Consider the following 12500-nt stretch of genomic DNA (forward strand, 5'->3'; position numbering starts at 1 on the left):
CACACACACACACACCGTACACACACACACCGTACACACACACACACACACACCGTACACACACACACACACACACACACACACACACCGTACACACACACACCGTACACACACACACACCATACACACACACACCATACACACACACACACCATACACACACACACACCATACACACACACACACATACACACACACACACGTACACACACACACACACACACACACACCTGTACACACACACACACACACACACACACACACACCACACACACACACACCGTACACACACCATACACACACACACCGTACACACACACACACACCGTACACACACCATACACACACACACCGTACACACACACACCATACACACACACACCGTACACACACACACCGTACACACACACTGTACACACACAGCGTACACACACACACCGTACACACACACACCGTACACACACACCGTACACACACAGCGTACACACACACACTGTACACACACACACCGTACACACACACACACACACACACAGCGTACACACACACACTGTACACACACACACCGTACACACACACAGCGTACACACACACCGTACACACACACACACACCGTACACACACACTGTACACACACAGCGTACACACACACACCGTACACACACACACACACACACCGTACACACACACCGTACACACACACACACACCGTACACACACACCGTACACACACACCGTACACACACACACCGTACACACACACTGTACACACACACACACACCATACACACACACTGTACACACACAGCGTACACACACACACCGTACACACACACCGTACACACACACTGTACACACACAGCGTACACACACACACACACGTACACACACACACACCACACACGTACACACACACACCGTACACACACACCGTACACACACACACCGTACACACACACTGTACACACACACACACACCATACACACACACTGTACACACACAGCGTACACACACACACCGTACACACACACCGTACACACACACTGTACACACACAGCGTACACACACACACCGTACACACACACCGTACACACACACTGTACACACACAGCGTACACACACACACGTACACACACACACCACACACACACACACCGTACACACACACACCATACACACACACTGTACACACACACACCGTACACACACACACCGTACACACACACACCGTACACACACACACCATACACACACACACACACACACCACACACACACACCGTACACACACACACCGTACACACACACACACGTACACACACACTGTACACACACACACACACACCATACACACACACCGTACACACACACACACCGTACACACACACCGTACACACACACCGTACACACACACCGTACATACACACACTGTACACACACACACCGTACACACACACACCGTACACACACACTGTACACACACACACACACACCATACACACACACTGTACACACACACACCGTACACACACACCGTACACACACACACCGTACACACACACCGTACACACACACCGTACATACACACACTGTATACACACCGTACACACACACACACCGTACACACACACTGTACACACACACACACACACCATACACACACACTGTACACACACACACTGTACACACACACACCGTACACACACTGCACTCTGAATCAGAGGACAGCCTGGACGAGATGGCTGTCGCAGAAAAACACAAATTCGCCTTCACATCTGGTCGTCCATCTGTGCAGCCATGTTAGATTACACCCCCCCCCCCCGTCTCTCCCCCTCCCCCAAGGGGAAGCTCTAATTATTCACAGAGCACTGTTTGTTAATTGGGGTTTGACCCAAACGCTCAACGCTTTTCTACCCGACGACAACAATGACTGCAGCGGTCGAGCTTAAAGGATCGTACCGGCTGTTTCAGCTGGTGTTCGCGTCACTGAGCGCACGTGTGACCGATTTTATTTGATTCTTCACTCATGTATGAAAATTAAAATGAAAATTAAAGACCGACGCTATTAAATAGAACGAGCTGTTTTTATGAGAGATTGAACATCCAGGACAAGTCGGCAGTCATCCGTGAAAGAGACGAGCTTCACAAGCTGCACTTTATTTAGCTGCGACTAAACGGACACGTATTTCTGTTTAAAGGTTTTATAAAGCTGCTGATATAATGAAAGAAGACTGAAATAATTAGGAAATAGTAACTAAAGGTATTCATGCTGCGGATCAAAAATTCAAGTAGAGAAGAGAAAACATCCGATTTTTGGGTCCCTTTGTTAAGACAAAAGAAAATCTTCAAACGTCTGCTTACAGCCGAGTGTTCCTGAGCCCATGCAGTGATTTTCTCAAAATCTAAAGGGCAAAGGAAAAGACCAAAACACACCAGTGGACAGCTGGGATGATTCTGTAGTGGAAATAACTGCATGGGCTCAGGGACACTTGGCTGTAATACTTTTCCTCCTGAAGGTCGTTGCTTCCTGCTGCTTAGTGTGCATCACTGTGCTGCTTCATGGCCAACAAGAACTTAAATAGAATAAATAGTGGAGCTCTGTAATAAAACCCGACACCAGAACGTTTTGTCCCTCTTGTGTAACTCTTGTTTGTCCTGATCTAACTTGTGTTGTCCTTTTGTTTGCTTGCCTATAATTAGCCAACCCATCAGCAGCAGCTGCACCCTGCTGGTCACGACTGACCTGTAAAAAGAATTAATGAGCTGGGTGCTTTTTTTTTTGGTTACGGGGGTTTGGGGGGGGGGGGATTGGAGGGGGGAGGGGTGGGGGGGCCAATCACGCCGCGGGACTTCAGGGTTTCGTAACGCGGTTACATCAGAGCAGCATCTCCGACTTTAACTCTGCTTCGGGGCGCAGACGGAAATCTGACCCGACGTCATTATTAAGAAACTAAATGTACAAACAAACTCCTTCGTTACAAATCGTAACGTCAGAAGTCAGAATCATCGTCGTCGGCAGAGACGATGATAGAGATGTTTTAAAAAGCACGAAATTTGACATGAGAAACAACTTATTTTCCTGACTCCCTTAGGAAGACGAGACGGTTGTCATGGTAACTTCCTGTCCGAAGTGCGAAGTTTAAACTAGCCTGATGAAGGTGCTGTTTGGTAGTTCATGTTTACAAACGTTGTTTTTATTTTTATAATTTCACAATAAAATAACGTTTTATTTTTTAGAGTCTCTGACTTTTTCTTCTTTTTAACTTCCTGTTGCCTCCAAACAGAAGTAGTTCAAAGTGTCAGATATTGTGCAGTCATGGCATAAATTTAATCCCTATTTGACTTTGAGCTTTCATGTTTATTATTGTTGTTTTTGTGTGTTAGCTGTGAGCGTGTATGTGAAATGTTTAGTGTTTTTTTAATTACATTTAAGTTCTCATGAGTTCTGAAGTCTTAATGTAAACTGCAAAATTAATGATGAATTAATGTTTCTTTTGCTTAAAATAAAGCAATTCTTGAAAGTATATTCCAGTGAAAAATAATAACTGCTTGCAGAGTAAGTGCAGCTCACTGACCTTCGACAGTTACAGAACTTCGTCTTCATTATTTGATATAATTATTCTTTATTTTCTAGGAAATTATAAAGAAATAATAAAAAGCCCGAACAAGGAAAGACTTCTATCTGTTTTGCTGGTTATTCGATGTCTCTCCAGACCCCGCCCACTTCCTCCATCATTAATCAGGAGGTCGTCTCTGTCATTAATTAGAAACCGCAATGACGTGCGCACACACACACACACACACACACACACACACACACACACACACACACACACACTGACCGGATGGCGAGCAGCTCCGTCTTCTCGTCTGGATCTTCAGAGTGATCTCCTGTGAGAAAACACAACAAAAGTGACGTCACGCTTTCTGCCGACGAGGCATAAATATATTTCACGTCTGAAGTGAAGCCCGGAGACTCACGCCCGCTGATCTTGGCGCCGACCCGCTGAGCCAGAGCGCTGCCCTGACCCAGCTGGTCCCTGAAGCTCTGGCCCATGTAGTAGTCGATGTCGTTGGCCCGCAGCAGCTCCTCGAAGGCCTTGGTGGTGTCGCCCAGGTGCTGCGTGAGGATGCTGCAGACGCCGCGGCCCTCCCGCAGCCGCTGGCGGAGGTGCGACAGCTCCCGGGCCTGAGCCTGGATCAGGGTGTCGAATTTACTGCCGAGTCGACAGAAAAGAGAGGAAATCAGAGTTGCATTTTTTTAGCGACAGCTGCTCGTTCTCGGAGGAAAAAATGACTAAAATTGTTCCACTATCAACTGAGATATGAAAAAACAACCATCCAGCAACAACTCTTCTCTCTATTTATTTAATAATAAACAAATCCTGCAGTCATCTTTTTCCAAAAAGGAAATCATTGGACAATGAAATTTCCCAGCATGCCTTCTTCCTTTGTAACGTTTGAGAAAAAACAAATGACATTCACAGTGCGTTCCCTGATTTTGTGGAAGACGAAGAAGGTGTGAGGCTTCATGGTCGTTCCACCCAATAAAATGTTTTCTTCATTTAAAAACATTATTTTTAACACATCAGTAACATTTCCCCCCCAAAAAACTCCCTTACGTTCGTCCTCTCGATGTCCCGCTCACATCTGAACAATCTGAACCTTCAACAAGCATCCAGATGTGACAAAAGAAATGTTCTTGGAAGAACCAAATGAAATGATATAAATTGAGTTGAAGTTCTCTGTAACGGTTCGACGGCCTTCTCCTTCATTTTGAGGTCAAACTGGTGGTTTTTTTTATATCTGCTGCCTGGCTTCAGGACGTCCTACTTGTTGCTAGGGAAACGTGCCCGGACTGTATTCTGGAGCTGCAGCTCGTCGGTCGGTCGGTACACGACAGACAGAACAGCGTGTTCCCGGCCGCCGCCGGTTTAATCCCCCTCCGACCGCCCGGCAGCCGAGTTTACATAAAAACATCTGCGGCTCCGCTTGATCAACGCGTCCTGATGCTGACGGAGGCTGACAGGGTGTTTAGTGCCTGCAGTGATTAATGGATGTCTGTACTGTACTGTGCTGTGGACCGAACCATGTGTCAGTCAGCGGGGGGGAAGGTGTGTGTGTGTGTGTGTGTGTGTGTGTGTGTGTGTGTGTGTGTGTGTGTGTGTGTGTGTGTGTGTGTGTGTGTGGGAGGGGGGAGGGGGGCGGGGGTGGGCAAATACAGAAGCTTGGATGTCATCTTTAGGGAAGGAGCATCTCGTTTTTAAGCATCAAATCCTGCAGACTGTAAATTCAGGGACTTTAAATGCAGAAAAACAGGTCTTTATTTTAAAAAAGGTAAATATTAGAGACTTATATTTATAATTTCTCCTATTTTATAATCATATTTCATCATATTTTAGACAGATATCTCTATTTGACATTTATTCTTCTCTCTGCCTTCATTTTAATGTGTTGATTTGTTGACTTTATGTCCATTTTACAGCATCAAATCAATCACTGCTAGATTTTAATAGACGGCAGATTAATATCCATCAAAAAAACCTGCAGCTCAGTGACTGCAGTTATTAATTAGAAGCTGTATTTCACATAATGATTTTAAATCTCACCCCGGCCAGGTGGCGGACTTCCCGTCCTCGGCCGCTGACTTCTTGCCTCCCTTCCTCAGCTGGTCCTCCAGGGCGTCCACGCGGGACACCAGCTCCCGCAGGCCCTTGTCCGGGTGGGGGTGCCGGGGCGACGCCAGGGCTCCTCCGTCAGAGGACTGCCAGCCCTCGTCGTCCTCCGCCCCGCTCTGCGAGGGCGAAGCCTGGAAGGACCAGTTGACCTTGCGAGGGGTCGAGGGCCCGTAGTCGCTGGAGGTGGAGAGGGAGCGGAGGCGGCTCTGCAGCCCGCGGATCACCGCCTGGGAGCGGGACAGCTGCGAGCGGAGGTCCTCCACCAGCCGCTGCAGGGACGAGGCTTCGTCTCCGTAGCCGGAGCTCTGGGTGGTGGTTTTGGTGAAGGTGGAGCCGCTGCTGCTGCTGCTGCCAGCGGGCCACCACTGGGAGCCGCAGTCCAGAGAGGTGCACATCTCCAGGTCGTCAAACTCTGTAGGACAAAAACAAACAGCAGGTTCATCAAATCTGGTTCCTTTAAGCAGCAATAAAACTACAACAGCAAAACGTGAAATAGACACGCTTTGACCTGTCGAGGCGTGACAGTTACACATCACAAATCCTGACGTCTCTGTGAGGGTCTCAACTTTTTATTGAAACTGTTCTAAGATCAGCTTAAGGACATTTTAAAGGTTTCACTTTGTGTCTCTGTGTGAATCATTTATTCACCTGTACAACTGAAAAAGTGCCAAACAAGTGAAAATGTTTGACTGTTCGTGCCACTGTTTCCTGTCAGAGGTGAACTCTGCTGCCACCTGGTGTCTCTATGACTCCGTTACAACAACACAGCACAACTTGTTGGCTGGAGATTTACTTACTAAACTAAATTCACAACAGAGTCCTCACAGATCTCAGACCTTCTGTGGACGGACCATGAAGAGTTAATCGAAGGAAACTAGACCTGAATCCAGAAGTTTTATGGGGTTCCACTGGTGCCCAAAATATGTGGACATCCACTGTCTGTGTCCACTAAACATGTGATAAACATTTCTCAACATCTACTCAGCTAAAAATGGACTTCTGTCACGTGGCATGTCGACATTTCTTGGTTTTCTAACTGACTGAAAGAGAGTCTTTTTGACTTTTGGTCGCGGACACCTGGATTCTCCGACCGGTCAGACGTACCTGGGCTGCTGGTGTCTTCCCTCTCGGCCTCGTTCTCGCTGCGGCCGCAGGTCTCGTAGCCCAGATCCTGAAGGTCCACCTGGATCTGCTTACTGTGCTGCTGCACGGCTGTCTCTGCTGCACAATAAATAAAGACAATATGTTATATGAGTCCTGGTCCACTCACTGAGCAGGTCACTGTAGTCCTTCAGTTGTTCGGCCTGAGCCTGCACCGTGTTATTATATTATATTATATTATATTATATTATATTATATTATATTATATTATATTATATTATAATAGGTAAATACAACATGTTATATGAGTCCTGGTCCACTCACTGAGCAGGTCTCGGTAGTCCTTCAGCTGTTCGGCCTGAGCCTGCACCGTGGCCTCCGACACCATCAGTCTCTCCTGCAGCTCTTTGCTCTTCTGCTGCAGACGAACCGTCTTCTCAGACATCCCGGAGGAGGAGGCGGAGACGGGCTGCTGACGGACAGCCGACAGCTTGTCGTCCTGGGTTACAGACGGAGGGAATTTAAAGACGACATTTTTATATATTTAATGGACAGCTTGGTCTCGTTAATCTGGACACTTCCTGGTCATCCTACCTGAGAAGAGTCTCCGAGCAGGTGCAGCGTCTCCGGTCTCTTCAGCGCTCCGTCCCAGGCGTCCCACAGCTCCGACACGTCCTCCTCCTCCTCTTCCTCCTCCTCCTCCTCCTCTTCCCCTTCTATGGTCACATCCAGCTCCTCCTCCTCCTCCTCCTCTTCGTCCAGAAGCGTCTGCTCATCGCTCTGTTTGCTGTCGGTCTGCTGATGCTTTAAATCTTCGTTCTCTGATTGCAGGCTGAACAGAGCTTTCCTTTAAAAACAGAGAAAGGTGTTTACAAGTTGCTGCCCTCTAGTGGACGAAGAGTACATTAACGTAGCTTTAAAAAAAGAGACCAGTATCATTCTAAACCTTTTTATTGTCAACAAATGCCGCAAAAATAACACGCCAATCTGTTTTTTAATACTTGTAGACTTCCCTCTGATTTCCTGAAGATGAAAGCAGCTCAAAACGTTATGGTTTTGGAAAATTACGCTTTTTTTAAACGTTACTCAAATAAGGACGTAATGCGTCTTCCTGGGACTATTTTCAGCGGCGGATTAATCCCCATTTGCAGCTCATGAACATACAAACTCACCTCATCTGCGACAGCGAGGAGAAGCCGGCCTTCTCCAGCTGAGCCTTCAGCTCGCCCAGCTCGCGCTCCACCACCCTCTTCTGCTCCACCAGCTGCTTGACCTCCATCAGGCCCTGGACGGACAGAAATACGGCTGTCAGTGAACGCATCGCCTCATATATATACTGAAAAAAACAGCAGCTTGTGCATGTTTAATTTTGCAGGTTTTTGGTTTTTTTAGGATTTAATAAACTGCATATCATGAGGTTGTAAAACAGGAAGATAAGCATCACTACCTGGATGTTGGACTCGTCGTCGTCGACACTCTCCGTGTACTCGCTGTTCAGATCATCATCTTCCTCATCTGAGCTCAATCCTGCAGGAAGCAGAACCCAAAAAGTCAGAAACCAAACGTATTTACGTGTTTGTTTACTTCGGTTTTCTGCTCTGAAAGCATCAAACTGAGCGTCTCAGCGTCAGCACAGAAGGAAACATCTGTCTGGGAACCAAACAGTCCAATAAACTTCAACTTTAAAGTCATATTTGTGCAGAATCAGAGACAGACGGATTATTGGAGTTAATCCAGAGTTTAAATCAAATGACAAAGACGTGAAGGTTCATTATTGATGAGTAAAAGAGATCAATGGACGAGTCTTAAAACTGATCTGACTGCTTCTTATTATCACCATTAATGTGACATTTATACAATCAACAAGCTCATTATTACTGTGGATTTAAGGTCAAACTTTACACTATAAAAGTGAAACAATACTGTTTGCACGCCGGAAATTATTATTATTATTGTTCATTTAAATGCAACTTTTAAACTTATTTTTGTATTTGGACACAATATAAAGCAGCAGCATTACACGTTTAGTCAAATCAAATATTTCATGTGATTATTTTCTGCAATTTATCTGAAGCTGAGGACACAGAGGACACAGAGGACATGTCCTTGTTTCTTATGATGCTTTTAAAATGAAGAAATAAACTTTCTTTGATTTACAGTTAATAAATGTGGCTCAGTATTACATTTGATTAACATAAAAATGAATAAATGTAGTATTTTTTGACTAGAATTAATATATTACAGGCAGAGTGGAGAACTGTTGGCATGTCGTGGATTTAATTTAACAGCTTATGACAAATAAAATGTGAGTTTTATCAGGATTTAATCATTAAGACTCATAACATCAGTGTTTCTATTAATTCTGGCTGCTGCTGTTAAAACTCTGCACGTAATAAAAACTTAGGACTGATGGGATGTTTAATTGAATTAAAGTAACGTGCACCATGAAAGTTGTCGTGTGTGTGTGTGGGGGGGGGGGGCAGCGTGTTTTTCATTCAGGACGTGCAGACGTTTGCACATCGAGGATTCAGCAGTGAAACATGCAACAGAGACCTTCTGACATCACAAATCTGCAGGTTTTATTATTTATTACGAGCTGCATCGTGATCTGAAGGTTAGAAATGCAAAAACAAACCGTTCGTACTTCCTGTTCCAGTGTGACGCTCAGTTTCATGAGCAGATCCAGTGACTTTCAAACTGGCGAATGTTTGATTGCACAAAGTTTCATAAAATCACAGAAGCGAACAGACACACAACAAAACTACTCACACAGGCTGAGATTATATTTCCATCTTCTCACACACACACTCACACACTCACTCACACACAATAATTGGAGGTCATATATGAATATAAAGACATTTAAAACAGTGAATGATGCTGTTCATAAATCATATAAAACATCTTTAAATAGAAAGCAGTTGAATAAATTGTGCAAAGTAACAAAAAACTGCATTAAAACATGAATAAAAGTTTGAAATAAAATATATTTTTAAATGTTTTCAAACTGATTGAAACTCAAGACAAAATCCAGATGGAGGAGTTGAAGTTAAAATATGATTCGTGTACATAAAAAATGTCAGTCTGACTTTATTTCAGTCATTTTTATCGATCAAATCTCGATTGATTTCAGGAGATTAGTTGTTAGTATGTGTTTCTGTGTGGCTTTATTCCACCAGCTTCCAAACCAAACTTAAATCTGAAATTTTTGTTGTTTCTTGTTGCTTTTGGTGCCTGAAAAATCACCAAAATATAAAAAGTCTGCCATGTTTGAACTCCTTTTACGACAGTTTTGGTTGTGGTCTCTTCTCTTACCTTTGGTGAACTGAGCTCATTTAAAAGAGGCACAAACGTCAACGTTAAAATGTTCTTTTGGCCTTTTTGTGTAAGATATTTGTTGTCACAGTGATGTTTAGGATCCTCAGTTAGTTTGGCTGCATTGAAGCTGCGATAATTTGGGATTTTTCAATAAACAGTCACCTCCAGGAAATCGTAATTAACGCGAATTCTTTATTTTAGAGTTAAATAAATGTGATTAAAAAAGGATTTAAAGCTCTTATTTTGACAGCAGACGTAGCCTTTGTGTTCTATATTACAGTTTTTATGAGTCTTTTTTAAAAGGTTGAGCCCCATGGTTTTCTAAATTCAATAAATAAATTTAAAAAAAAGGTTAAAACTAAAATGTTTCGGTGATGTGCAGCATTATTATTATCAATGAAGTGATTTTATATTATCTTATCAGGTAGTGCTTTAAAGAAATCACATTTTTATTTGTAAGCTTGCAATTTTCTCGATTTCTCGTAATTTTACTGTAAAAAAAAAAAAAATCACTTAAAACTGAAATTATATCGCAATTTGTAAATTTGTAAAAAATGTGCCGCAAAATCAAACATTTTCGTTCCTATTAATCCCAAAACACACTCAGAGAAATCCTGGAAGGACTGAATAAATGGGCCGTCGACAGGTTCAGATTCTTAATATGATTATGTGATTTTAAATGTGTCGTTAATGAAGCGTGCAGACGTGTAGCGACCGAAAGTTAGAAGCCAACATCCAGCAGGTTTCCATCCGTGTTAGTATGTTTCCACCCAGAAAATGTCCCAACATTTATGCTGAGTTAGCACAAAAAACGCCACCGCAGTGAGTCGCTGCACACCGAGGAGCTGCTGCTGCTACAGATACTGTCCCATGCTTCTCTGATGCCCACCTCCAAACTCGGGCTGCCGGCCGTCGGCACTCTGGCGGCCCACGACAGGGCCTCCGGTTGGGTCCCGCTGCACCAGGCTCTCCCTGAGCTCCTGGACCTCCTGCGTCAGTCGCTCCACCAGAGGGAGGCCTGACGGGTTCACCATCTGCTTCTGGAAGTCCTGCAGACAACACACACACACACACACACACACACACACACACACACACACACACACACACAGAGATATTAGTAAGAAACACAGATTATTTGTTTTTAGAGGACAGAGGAAGTTAAATCTTTGTCCTGCTGATGTGGAAAATGTTTTTTGATTGTTTCTAAAAAAAAAAACGCTCTTCAGCAGCAAAACACAAACAGTAAATTCAACCCTTTTTTTTTGTTTCACATTAAAAGTCCTGCAGTGGGAGAATCCCTCTGTGTTCTGGCATGCTTTTAATTTGAAACATCAGCAGGAAGTGTTGTCGTTTACTGATGTAGAAACAGTAGAAGCTCCTGAAGTAGAAGTGTAAACAGTATCAAACAGGAAGTCCCCCCCTCCTCCCGCCCCCACACCTTACTGACCCTGAGGATCTCCTCCTTCACACACAGAGTCCTGCTGAGGGAGTCCAGCCGGGCGGCCCGACTCCTGCTCAGCTCCTCGCTCTCCTTCTGCCTCCTCAGAGCCAGACGCAGCTCCTCCTGCAGCGCCTGGAGCTCCGGTCCAGAGTCCGCTCCGGATCTCTGACACGAGCTCAGCTGTCTGCGGAGCTCCTGCAGCCTGGACGTCTGCTCCGTCAGCACCTCCCCGACCCGGCTGGCCGAGTCCTGCGGGGGAAGGGGGGGGAATCGTCGTCAGTTTCACAGCTTGCTTATTCGGACCGTGTCTCTAACTCGACTCCTCCGCTCTACCTGGATGTACTGGTCCCTGGCGCCGATGGTCCGGAGCAGATCCTGGACCTGCCCCTCGTGCTCCTGGGCCTGGTGGGTGCGGTCAGCCAGCAAATCCTGGAAGAGGCGGTCCTTGAGCTGGAGGCGGAGCTTCAGCTCCTCCAGGACGTGTCCCGGAGCCGAGTGGACCTGAGCCAGCAGGGAGCAGCGCAGCTCCTGCAGAAGGAGGCACGGTGTTATTTTGATCACTTATTGTTACTGTGGCAACATCTTTGAACAACAGCATGTTCTTATTTTGAAAAACTAGCAGGATATAATTTTTTTTTAACTTGGTGGTGAAAAAAGACACATTTTTCTCTTGAATCAAATTTATATTTCAGTGGATTTATTTTCCTGGCGCCCGTCCTCCGTCCATACCTGCGCCTCCTGCGTGCGAGTGTGCAGCGCCCCCTGCAGGTGCTCGATGACGCCGTCTCTCTCCCTCAGGACGTGGCCCCGCCTCTCCTCGCCGTCCTGCTGCTGCCGCTGGACGCTCCTCCAGGCGTCGCCCACCTGCTGCAGCTCCAGGGCCTTCCCACGCAGCAGCACCTCCAGGCTCTGACACAGACAGAGAGGAGGAGGATGAAGAGGAGGAGGAAGAGCGGACA

The 12500-nt window shown here is 45.5% G+C and overlaps 1 protein-coding gene across 3 annotated transcripts in view; it reads right to left on the reverse strand.

Moving 5' to 3' along the window:
* pde4dip (phosphodiesterase 4D interacting protein) overlaps window positions 1-12500 on the reverse strand; it is a 78379-nt gene that overhangs the window by 16619 nt on the left and 49260 nt on the right. For all 3 annotated transcript variants that reach the window (XM_069721797.1, XM_069721795.1, XM_069721796.1), the window contains 12 exons: window positions 12271-12450; window positions 11875-12069; window positions 11548-11790; window positions 10987-11146; window positions 8227-8306; window positions 7952-8064; window positions 7374-7626; window positions 7104-7278; window positions 6783-6899; window positions 5610-6090; window positions 3982-4217; window positions 3843-3891 (listed from right to left, as the gene is read on the reverse strand). In XM_069721797.1, coding sequence (XP_069577898.1) covers window positions 3843-3891; window positions 3982-4217; window positions 5610-6090; window positions 6783-6899; window positions 7104-7278; window positions 7374-7626; window positions 7952-8064; window positions 8227-8306; window positions 10987-11146; window positions 11548-11790; window positions 11875-12069; window positions 12271-12450 — 2282 coding nt within the window. The remainder of the gene's footprint in view (window positions 1-3842; window positions 3892-3981; window positions 4218-5609; window positions 6091-6782; window positions 6900-7103; window positions 7279-7373; window positions 7627-7951; window positions 8065-8226; window positions 8307-10986; window positions 11147-11547; window positions 11791-11874; window positions 12070-12270; window positions 12451-12500) is intronic.

This window comes from Brachyistius frenatus, unplaced genomic scaffold (assembly GCF_029030835.1).
Source record: "Brachyistius frenatus isolate BFR_SWC_R1_liver_20210118 unplaced genomic scaffold, ASM2903083v1 Contig_273, whole genome shotgun sequence".
In the NCBI taxonomy this organism is placed as follows: Eukaryota; Metazoa; Chordata; class Actinopteri; family Embiotocidae; genus Brachyistius; species Brachyistius frenatus.